Source organism: Babylonia areolata, chromosome 19 (assembly GCF_041734735.1).
Source record: "Babylonia areolata isolate BAREFJ2019XMU chromosome 19, ASM4173473v1, whole genome shotgun sequence".
Taxonomy (NCBI): Eukaryota; Metazoa; Mollusca; class Gastropoda; order Neogastropoda; family Buccinidae; genus Babylonia; species Babylonia areolata.
Genome location: NC_134894.1, coordinates 36,667,222 through 36,679,721, shown reverse-complemented (window position 1 = coordinate 36,679,721; position 12,500 = coordinate 36,667,222). Strand labels below are relative to the sequence as shown.

Genomic DNA, 12,500 nt, shown 5'->3' with positions numbered 1-12,500 from the left:
GAAGTCTATCGTTCTGATAATCTCCGTCTCTCTTAGTTGCATCTTTACGTCTCAGAAGTCTATCGTTCTGATAACCTAACCCTGTCTCTCTTAGCTGCATCTTTACGTCTCAGAAGTCTATCGTTCTGATAACCTAACCCTGTCTCTCTTAGCTGCATCTTTACGTCTCAGAAGTCTATCGTTCTGATAACCTCCGTCTCTCTTAGCTGCATCTTTACGTCTCAGAAGTCTGTCGTTCTGATAACCTAACCCTGTCTCTCTTAGCTGTATCTTTACGTCTCAGAAGTCTATCGTTCTGATAACCTAACCCTGTCTCTCTTAGCTGCATCTTTACGTCTCAGAAGTCTGTCGTTCTGACAACCTAACCCTGTCTCTCTTAGCTGTATCTTTACGTCTCAGAAGTCTATCGTTCTGATAACCTCTGTCTCTCTTAGCTGCATCTTTACGTCTCAGAAGTCTATCGTTCTGATAACCTCTGTCTCTCTTAGCTGCATCTTTACGTCTCAGAAGTCTATCGTTCTGATAATCTCCGTCTCTCTTAGCTGCATCTTTACGTCTCAGAAGTCTGTCGTTCTGATAACCTCTGTCTCTCTTAGCTGTATCTTTACGTCTCAGAAGTCTGTCGTTCTGATAACCTAACCCTGTCTCTCTTAGCTGCATCTTTACGTCTCAGAAGTCTATCGTTCTGATAACCTCTGTCTCTCTTAGCTGCATCTTTACGTCTCAGAAGTCTGTCGTTCTGATAATCTCCGTCTCTCTTAGCTGCATCTTTACGTCTGAGAAGTGTATCGTTCTCATAATCTCCGTCTCTCTTAGCTGCATCTTTACGTCTCAGAAGTCTATCGTTCTGATAACCTCCGTCTCTCTTAGCTGCATCTTTACGTCTCAGAAGTTTATCGTTCTGATAACCTAACACTGTCTCTCTTAGCTGCATCTTTACATCTCAGAAGTCTAACAGCCAGTCAACTTTCACCAGCCTGCTACTTCGTCCTGCTTCATTTCTTGTTCCTTCTCTGTTTTCTGGTAGGACCTCCTCCTGCCCATAGCAGTTAGGACAAGATCACAGTTTTATGGAACTGGTCATCAGTTTTTATGATACGATTTTAAGTTTTGTTTGTTTGTTTGTTTGTTTTTTATGTGAAAATAAACACAAGAATGCTTGACACCAAATCAATATTTTTTTCACCCTTCCAAAGGTCATATTTCTCTAGTTTTCTATCTTACAAGAGGCAAAAATCAACGAAATTCAAGATAGAGTAGCGGAAAAGAGCATGTTAATATGCACATATATAACATTCTCAGTAAACGTGCTTTTAGTCCAAAGGAAGAAAAGACATATAAATGAACGCAGCGATCAATAAAAAAAAAATCAACAAAACATGAAGAACTTATTTTATCAATAGTGAAGGAGGAGAATGGTGACGATGACAGTCTTGCTGTGGAGGTCTATTCTGGTTTGGGACAACGTGACATGCCTGTATTCAACGTTTCCTTTCGTCATGATATCCCGGCGTTAAGCAGGCCCGAGACACAGACTCTTGCAGTGTTGGTCAGGAATTTTGAGCAATACATCCAAAGACACATCCGTGAAAATCAAATCAGTACAATGAATAACGTTCGACGATCACCTTTATGCCAATCTCGCATATCACAAAGCCCGTAGCACTCACGGAACTGGTCAGGATTTTGTGAGGTTGGGGCCGGGGGTGAATAATTCCTTAATATGTTTGGACTGCTGGTAACTTTCGCTCACATTACTCTGTTATGAAATCCAATATGATTAACAGTTTCATCACGAGAAGTGGGTATTTTTGCTGATTTTGTACTGGACGCGTTGATCAAATCGTTGTTTTCTTTCTTTTTATTAAGTCTTAAGTTATTCTTCACAATGAAGCTTAACTTTGGACATTTTGGACTTTCCTCACCAAAGTCAAATATAAAACTGGTAACGGATTCAGGCAACCGACTAAATGTTGACGTTTACAACCACGTTCACCGCTCAGCCTCTGACATAATCGTTGCTATCTGCTTGCCTACTCATTCCCAGCAGAATTTCTCCTATCTCGGCACACTTGTCTGACCTGCTGGACTGTGGAAAGATCACACGTTGGCAGCTCGGGGAAAAGAGGGGTGAAAGCTGAACGCATCAGATCTTGATGTTCGGTTTGGGTTGGAGCTGGGAGGAGGAGGAAGAGGAGGGAAGGGAGGATGGGGAGGTTACTCTTATTATTTCCCCGGGGCATGGTAGAGAGAGGAGAATGTGTGACCAGTCTTCTGGAGAGCATGTGTGACCATTGTGACTGGAAAGTACATTGCCACCTTTGCCCGCCAGACCGGACCTGTCCTGTCTCTCCTGGATGGATCGATAACAGACTTATTGCATCGCTGGGTTTTATCAGTTTTGTCTCCATGCCAGTGTCGGTATATGTCTGCTTTCTGTTTTATCAACATTGCCTCACATCAAACATGTCCAATCCTGCACATGTTATTTTCTGCCATGTCTTTCTGAGGTATCTTGCTCAGAAGTTCGTGATTTCTTTTTTTCTTCCAGAAATCTTTACATCTATCTGTTTGTTTTGACATGTATTTGTATGCACACACACATATATACATGTGTATGTGTTTGTGTGTGTGCATATGTACATGTACTCATATATGTGTGCTTACGCATGCTTACAAGTAGAAGCATGACTGTGCAGTTGTGATTCAAACAGGTAAGAGATGTTAATCTATGCGAAAAAATCTATTCGTGTCCAAAATTTTCCCTTTGAGAGAAAGAGCGATCTGAACCAAGAGAGGCAACTGTGTATAAATGTCAGAATCAGCTCAGATGGGTTGTCCCCCACGCCCCCGCGCCTCCACAACCCCCACAATTTCACAAATATTTCAAAGTATAAAAAAAGATATACATATAAAAAAAAAAGCAATTCATTCTTTTGTTGTTGTTTTTCTTTATTCACAATTGACTTTGCTTTCATAGAACCTCTGCTTCTACCCCATCTTTCTATTTGGGGGAAATAATTATATACAGAATGAAGTTCTGGAAATGTTCCAACAGGAAGACATGAATGTTGCACTAAATCAGCAGTTAAAAGTCATATCTGCATGTATCCTACTACAGATGACACAGAGCAAGAACCGCATAAGAAATCACATCCACACTCCTGCAACCTCTTGAGACACCCGCATACATACACACATACATACAAGCTCACACATACTCCTCTCACAGACTAATGCACTTACACTTGAAAACTTCAGTTCACACACCCACACACACACCAGATTCATTCCAGTGCACAGCTTCAACATGGCTCATACATACCTGCAGTGACAAATGTTTTCATATTCCGTAATCAAATGTTTACACACCACAACTCGCTTGTTTTTTCATAGCTTTGTAAAGAAACAAATCACCACCAACACCATGAACATCTTGAAAGCAATGCTGAGAGTAGTGCGTATGAATCCATTAAGACAAAAATGTAACAGAAAATGTCACAATGAGAAAAAAAAAAAAATAATAAAAATTCTGCAATCATGTCACTGATTTCTATTAATTCTGATAAAAGATGCCAGGATGCGTTCTCACCAGATCACACACACACATGCATACACACATGCACTCACACATGCATAAATACACACATGCATACATGCCACCAACATGCATATGCACAAACACCCATTCAGTTCACAGGTTTTCAGTTTCTATTTTCTCTTCTTCTTGGAAAAGCCAGCAAACTCAAAACTCTTCAGTGGGTCAGCTTTCCTCTTCTGCAAGTAAATGGAAAGCAAAGTTTAGTATTTTTCCTACCTGTTTTTGCATATTCTGGGGGTTTTTTTGCGTATTCTAACATATTTATTTTGTTGTTGTAAAATATTAAGCAATGCAAATGAAATTCATTTGTTCCAAATGTCAGTCACTATGAAAGAACAAAAGAAGCTAGATTGAGAACAATTTAAATCTACAATACAATCAGTGAAGCCAGATCTACAGCATACACACACAAACACACAAATACACACACACTCTCTCTCTCTCTCTCCAACCCTCCCACCCCACCTCCATCACCACACAGGTACACACCCATAAACACACACACCCACAATTGCAGACACACAAACACAAACACAGACACACACCCAAAACCTTTCCCCTAGAACACAAACACACTGTCACTACCAACAACTTGACCCCTACACCACTACCCACAAAACCAACCACATCCCCACACACGCTCACACCCGCACACACTCACTCCCATGCACACAACACCTCACCATAACAACATCCACACACACACAAATGCATATAAATACACACACACACACGCACACACACACACACACACGCACACACACTGAGCATGAAATACTGCACCTTGAACTTGGCCTGTGCTGTGGTGGGGGCTCTCTCTGTGGTCTCCGATGTCTTTGCCTTCCCTCTCCTCTTGCGCTGACGTCTTGACACGCTCTTCAGAGCTTCCGGTACTGTTGACACCATGAAACACAGTTATTACTACTGTGGACACCATGAAACAATGTCATTCCTACAACATGGACTCACTTTTTCTACATGCACATGAAAATGTGTAGGAGTGTGTGTGTGTGTGTGTGTGTGTGTGTGTTTGCAATCAAGTCACTTGTTTCTTTCAATGCCAAAAGATGATTGGATGTGTTCTTACCAGATCACACACACTCTCTTTCTCTCTCACCTACACACACACACACACACACACACACACACACACACACACACACACACACACACACTTTGTTTCAATGTTCAAAACATGTTCAGATGCTTCCCTACCTGCATAGTCAGGCACGTGTTTCAAAGTCTGGGGCATCCTGGTTGTTCCTAGGGCCTTGTTGTGCCTCAACACCTGAAGGTCTCGAGGGTTGTCTTCAAAATAGGTCTGCACAGATAGCACAATCCCATCAGAAATACAGGCATACGCCCATCAGAAAATTAAGCACAATCCCATCAGAAATACAGGCACGCACCCATCAGAAAATTAAGCACAATCCCATCAGAAATACAGGCACACACCCATCAGAAAATTAAGCACAATCCCATCAGAAATACAGGCACACACCCATCAGAAAATTAAGCACAATCCCATCAGAAAAACAGGCACACACCCATCAGAAAATTAAGCACAATCCCATCAGAGAAACAGGCACACACCCATCAGAAATACAGGCACATACCCATCAGAAAATTAAGCACAATCCCATCAGAAATACAGGCACACACCCATCAGAAAATTAAGCACAACCCCATCAGAAAAAACAGGCACACACCCATCAGAAAATTAAGCACAATCCCATCAGAAAAACAGGCAACCACCCATCAGAAATACAGGCATACACCCATCAGAAAATTAAGCACAATCCCATCAGAAAAACAGGCACACACCCATCAGAAACACAGGCATACACCCATCAACATATCAAGCACACACCCATAAACCAAACACGAGAACAAAAAAATCAGGCAGACACTTGTCAATAATTTGTGCACGCATCCATCAAAAATCAGGCACGCACACGACGGGCGCAATAGCCGAGTGGTTAAAGCGTTGGACTTTCAGTCTGAGGGTCCCGGGTTCGAATCACGGTGACGGCGCCTGGTGGGTAAAGGGTGGAGATTTTTCCGATCTCCCAGGTCAACACATGTGCAGGCCTGCTAGTGCCTGAACCCCTTCGTGTGTATAAGCAAGCAGAAGATCAAATACGCACGTTAAAGATCCTGTAATCCATGTAAGCGTTCGGTGGGTTATGGAAACAAGAACATACCCAGCATGCACACCCCCGAAAGCGGAGTATGGCTGCCTACATGGCGGGGTAAAAACGGTCATACACGTAAAAGCCCACTCATGTGCATACGAGTGAACGTGGGAGTTGCAGCCCACGAACGCAGAAAAAGAAGAAGAAGAAGAAGGCACGCACACATTAACAATTCAGGTACACATCCATGAATAAATCAGGCACACATCAATCAGAAATCAGGCACGCATTTATCAACAAATCAAGCACAAAAGCATCAACAACACCATCAACAAAGCAGGCACACACCTACCAGAAAATATAATCAGGCACCCACTCATCAGAAATGCAGGCCAACAATCGAGGCCAATGCCCATCAGAAGATCACACACACACCCATCAGTATATCAGACACACTAGATTTGAATGCCTCAGTTACAACAGAAACTAAATGAAACAAATGGTAAAACAAATTCCCTGTATTTTGAAATACGCATTTATAATCCCACCCCTCTTTTTTTCAAAACAAAGTATAAACAAAAAATATTGGGGGCGGGGGGGAGGGAAACAAACAAAAACAAAAACAAAAAACAACCACACACACAATCTCATACCTTCAGTTTTTCTGAAGCCAGAATTTCTTGGCGTATTTCCTTCAGACGTGCCTCTCGTACTGCTGTTCTGGTCACTGCTTTCATGGCGTCCTGTCACAAGATATGTACACTTTTCACACCTCTTGTCACACCTAAGGGTGCAATAGCCGAGTGCTTAAAGCATTGGACTTTTAATCTGAGGGTCACCAGCTTGAATCTTGGTATAGGCACCTGGCAGGTAAAGGGTAAAGATATTTCTGATCTCTCAGGTCAACATGTGCAGACCTGCTTGTGCCTGAACCCACTTCATGTGCATACACAAGCAGAAAATCAAATATGCACAACAAAGATCCTGCAACCCACGTCAGCATTCAGTTGGTTATGGAAACTAGAACATACCCAGCATGCAAAGCCCCGAAAACGGAGTATGGCTGCCTACATGGCGGGGTAAATAAATAAAACCGTCATTCGCATAAAATGTTACACGTCTCTCTGAAAGTGTATGTGTGCGTACCTGAACTCTGACTGAAGGACACAGGAAATGAATGATGAGCGCCCAGTGGCAGCCGTTAGTCATCTCTACCCAGGTAGGCAGTCTGTTGTGCAAATGACCCCATGTTTGTAAAGCGCTTAGGGCTTGGTCTCTGACTGAGGATAGGCGCTATATAAAAATCCATATCATCATCACCTACCACTCCACCCTCAACAGAAAACCCAGCATCAGGGACACCCCCTATATCTATCAGACAGTCCCCCATGACAAAGTGGATGATGCCAACCATCCCTTCTGTGCAAGCATGAGTAATACTAAAGAACTTAAGAAGCCACAAAACCAAATGGAAGTTTATTTGGAAATGTCCCATGATGCATAAAACTAAACTCTGGCACATCCAAGACACACTATTTCTTCATTTTGGCACGTCAAGCTTTTTTTTCTTCTTTTTTTCTTTTTCTTGTAAGACTTCTACATTCACAGCTAGTTGTGGATTACTGGCACTTGGAAATTGGGTACCAGCCTAGGTGTGACTTGGTGTGTGTTTGTCCAGCAAGTTGATGAGGACCTCTTGAGTCATCTTAGGGTTTACAGGGACAGTGGCTGTGAAGGGACTGGATATATGGGTGATTCTGGATGACTGGCATGTTCATGCATAAGTGTGTGCATTCTGTGTGCATGCATTGTATCCTAATGCATGTGTGTCTCTGTTGAAAACACCCTGCTTTCTGTTTTACATAAAAGAAAATGCTATTTTATCAATAACCCCTAGGCTGCCTATATGACGAGATAATTTGTCAGCGCAAGCATGTATGCTTCGCTGCCACAATGACGAGATGACTCATCATCGAAATATTCTGACTTTTCCCTGGTTTGTATTGAGTTCACTGACAAAACTACTGGTAGCTTTAGCTTGGGGAATCTTTCTAGATTCTATTCATAGCTAGAAACCCCATCTATGTCATGAGGCAGTCCTTTATTTGAACGTTTTGGTTGGATTACTGCTGCAGTGTTTACCTAGCTCCTCTCCTCGATCGCTCAGCAAAATGTTGGACCACGTGCTCAAGACATGCGATCGTGGTTGCACTATATCAACCAAGATTGCTTTCTTTAGCTGATGCTCAGAAAGAATTGAAGTGTAAATTTGAAGGAGAAGACAGTGTTGAACTTTTGTAGGACGATTTGATAGAAAATAAAGGGAGCAATGAAGACACTGGCCAAGATACGACTATCAGTGAGTGATGCTGACTTTACAGCTGTAGCAGTCAACAGAAAGTGACCAAATTTTTAGCAGGACACAGTGTGAGCTATTTTCTTGGCACTCAGCCAACGCAATCTGATGAGAACTGGATGACGTGACCGTGTATGAGAGGGGTGAAGAGGAGGGGGGTGGAGACCGAGGGGGCATGGCCCCACATCCATATTATCACTTGGAGAAGTCATGATGCATTGTGTATCTGCCTCTTTTTTTTTTTTTTTTTTTGGTTGTTCTAGTGCAATTAGTGTGTGCAGGTATTATCCATTTGTCCAGAAAATATGATATTTTAGTGCAAATTACCTGACTAATGTTTGTAATGAACAAGTTGAAAATGTGACAAAAAACAAAAGACTGATTTCAAAACAACAGCATGTCAATGAAAATATATAAAATGTGAAAACATCATGTGTTTTGTGTTCTTTATTCATCTGCCTTTCAGAAAATTTGATACTTTTATGGGTCTTTCTCCAATAACAAAGAGCACAGAATTTTTTGAAAATATATACCCGTTTTTTGTGGAAAAAACCCTGGCAAATAGATTTCACTTAAATCTTATTTTCCTGGCAACGAAAGGTTTAATACAAAATTGTCATGCATACACAATGTGCTCATGTCTTACCATTGCACGGTATTTAAACGTTTCCACCTCCTTCATGTTGAAGTGAAACGGAGTAAAGACACTTGGTGAGTCTGTGAACATACCAGAAAGTGTAAACTGCATCAAATGAGGAACAAACATTAAAACATGGAAATGGAAAGGAAAAAACAAAACAAAACAAAAAACTAAAAACAGAAGAATAATTTGACTGAAATACTTTTTTTTTTTTTTATTGACCTGATTTATAAACATGTACCCCTGAGGCAAAGAAAAGAAAAAGAAAAAGGTGCATATACTGCACAGTTATCTACAAAGTCCGACGATTTCATTACAGTACTCATAAACAGGCATTGTATTTTTCAAAGGCACACAGTCTTATAAATACCTTACAATACCACATAAGAATAAAGTGGAATTAATTCCATGGAAACTTGAACGTTTTGGGAAATATAGAATATAAAACATTTCTCTTTTATTTAGCACGACAAGCTCTGTCTTAAAACTTTCACATTTCTTAAGGACCTAACCAACCTTCTTGAGCTTTCTGAGCAGAATCCACAGCATCGAACATGTTGTTCTCTTGAAGACCAACAAATGACAAGGCACAACCCTGCTGGTCTCCTCTGGCAGTTCTGGAAACACACAAACATAGAAGCAACCAGTAAAAATCAATTGATGAATCATTATGACACTCACAGCAACCAGTGAAAATCAATCTATAAATCATAACGACAGTTAGAGCAACCAGTGAAAATCAATCTATAAATCATCACGACAGTTAGAGCAACCAGTGAAAATCAGACCTTAAATCATTATGATAGTTACAGCAGCCAGTGAAAATCAATCCTGAAATCATTATTTAAATCATCATGACAGTAACAGCATCCAGTAAAAATCAATCTATAAATCATCATGACAGTTACAGAAGCCAGTGAAAATCAACACTGAAATCATGATTTAAATCAAAATGACAGTAACAACAACCAGTGAAAATCAATCTGTGAATCATGACAGGTACAGCAAACACTGAAAATCAATCTATAAATCATCAAGACAGTTATAGCAACCAGTGAAAACTGATTCTTAAATCACAATGTCAGCCATTAATTACAGCCCACACACACATACGCATGCATGCTGACATGCACACACACACACACACACACACACACACACTCCTACACATATTCATAAAACTCTCACCTGCCCACCCGGTGAATGTATGCATCCACAGACTTTGGGAATTCGAAGTTGATCACATTGGAAATGTTCTTGAAGTCAATTCCACGTGCCACCCCATATTCCTCGTCCTTTTTCCGGGAACTGCATCCAAGAAATCAGCATAGGAGAGATAAGACTTAGTAAGTGAAACACTTCTCTATCTTCTTCTTCTTCTTCATTTGTGGGCTGCAACAACTCCCACGTTCACTTGTATGTACGCAAGCGGGCTTTACGTGTATGATTGTTTTTACCCCACCATATAGGCAGCCATACTCCGTTTTCAGGGGGGCGGGGGGGGGGGAGGGTGCCTGCTGGGTATGTTCTTGTTTCCATAACCCATCGAACGCTGGCATGGATTACAGGATCTTTAGCATGCATATTTGATCTTCTGCTTGCGTGTACACACGAAAGGGGTTGAGGCACAAGCAGGTCTGCACATATGTTGACCTGGGAGATCGGAAAAATCTTCACCCTTTACCCACCAGGCACCGTTACCGAGATTTGAACCCGGGACCCTCAGATTGAAAGTGCAACACTTTAACCATTCAGCTATTGCGCCCGTCAAAAACACTTCTCTATGACATGTATTAAAACATCTTTTATCATGACTATGTCTTATTATCAATTTGAGTTAATTATTGAAGCACAGCCTCTGCGTTACCAATTTTCTTTAAATTCAAGGAATTCTCTGCAAGATTTGTGCACACTGAATCACAATTTACTCTCACACACATGTACACACGTTCACAAGTAAGAACTTGTGTGAGCACACATTAGTATCTTTCAACACAAAGCACAAGATTGAAGAAAATGCATTAACAATGTAATGATCTCTGCTGAGCTGGAAATCAATGCTAAATCTTGCATCACATTTGACAAATGTCATGCAAATAACATAGAACAATGAAATAACACAGAACAATGAGGTCTTGGAACAGGTGTTTGGTAAAGCGACTGAGAAGTAAACGAACTGTGGAAGTTCTGGCAATAAACCGAAAAAGTGTTTTCTACAAAGCCCTTCATTGACTGAATGCAGAACAAAAAACATTTAACCCTGCATGTGCTAAAAACATAGCATGGACTGTGAGAACGAGACAGCAAGAGCACTCACGTTTTGCCTTTACTGTTCGGCTTGCTGTTGGGCTTCTCCAGTAAATTTTCATCTGAGGCAATGATCAGTTCATACAGACCTTCGTTAAACTGACTCACAATATGACACCTGCACACAACAAACATATATAATATTACAGGTAACTCACCCCACATAAACTGAAATATGAGCACACACAATCAAAAACAACGTACAATCCATATTTGTGTATATTCACTCACTCACATAAACATACACACAAACATGAACATGCATAAGAAGTCCTATGCACTGAATATCACTCAAGTTTTTTTTAAAAGTTAAAAGCAATATTCTGACATTTGCAAGGAAAGATGTTGTTCTTCTTCATGTTGTTGTTGTTGTTTATAATGCTGCCTAAGTTCATCTATGCTGCTGGATTTTGGTAACCTCTGTTCTCAATACAAGTACAGATTCTCAGGTTTAGAGCAATAACCCTTTTCAACAAATTTTCTGAATTTATCTGCTTACAATTTGCCGCACAGATGTTGCTGGGGCAAAGTAAAGCAATGCGCCAACAGCTGACTGTTGGATATGGTACAAAATTTGTATAAACCCCAAGAGATACTGCTTCTCTCTCCCTATAAAAAAAAAAACTTGCAGTACATCCCCAGCTAAAAGTGGTTCTGTGTTGTTGGTTTTTTTCTTTATGATACATCTGAAATGGCATTTTGTTCTCTAAGCTATCTACCTTTTTTCATGTCATGCATCAAGGCACCATTGAACACACATCATTTTGTGTGGACTCCTCTGACAACCAAATATCAGATTCAAGTTCAAACAAAAATATGCAAGGCACATTGTCATACACTGACGTTCACGTATATACATGCACATGCACACACACATACACGCACAGAGACACACGCACACACACGCGTGCACACACACACACACACACACACACATATACACTTGCATCATTTTAAAAGTTTTATGCTGTAACATTTTCCATTGCTTTGTACCTGGACTTGACAGGCAATTCTGCATTGAGCACACAGGAAGGAATGCCAAAGGGTTCCAGGAAAAGCTTCAACCTGCAACATCACATTGATGGCTGATGAAAATTAGTACCTACAGTTTTACTTCTCATTTTAAATCATTAAAAGAAACTGTTAACTGGGAGTGGGTTTACTGTTTGGTTTTTTGCATATCAGTTCATAAGCATATTACAGGTCTATGTCCATAGATCTACAAATGCAATGTGGATTTTGCACAACAAATTGTTCAAAGCTTTCATGCTACAGGTTTACTGCATGATGGAACACTGCACCACAAGCCTCCATCTCTAATGCTTGTGTGCTTGTGTCTGAGTTTGAGGAGCTTTGCTTGATTCAACATCCATAAACATGCACAAAAAACAAAAAGTAAAGTCACATTATCTAACTCTGCCAAAAGAAACAATAAAAATAGACTCTTTGCAGTATCTTTTG

At 40.7% G+C, this 12,500-nt stretch overlaps 1 protein-coding gene across 1 annotated transcript in view; it reads right to left on the bottom strand.

Annotated features, from left to right (window-relative positions):
* Positions 1–2,945: 2,945 nt before the first annotated feature.
* Positions 2,946–12,500, bottom strand: part of LOC143294297 (putative ATP-dependent RNA helicase DDX56) — a 17,620-nt gene continuing 8,065 nt past the window's right edge. Inside the window, exons 9-17 of the mRNA XM_076605736.1 lie at positions 12,033–12,104; positions 11,050–11,157; positions 9,921–10,040; positions 9,249–9,349; positions 8,739–8,809; positions 6,390–6,479; positions 4,817–4,922; positions 4,385–4,494; positions 2,946–3,777 (exon numbers count right to left, since the gene is read on the bottom strand). Coding sequence (XP_076461851.1) covers positions 3,712–3,777; positions 4,385–4,494; positions 4,817–4,922; positions 6,390–6,479; positions 8,739–8,809; positions 9,249–9,349; positions 9,921–10,040; positions 11,050–11,157; positions 12,033–12,104 — 844 coding nt within the window. The 3' untranslated portion in view covers positions 2,946–3,711. The remainder of the gene's footprint in view (positions 3,778–4,384; positions 4,495–4,816; positions 4,923–6,389; positions 6,480–8,738; positions 8,810–9,248; positions 9,350–9,920; positions 10,041–11,049; positions 11,158–12,032; positions 12,105–12,500) is intronic.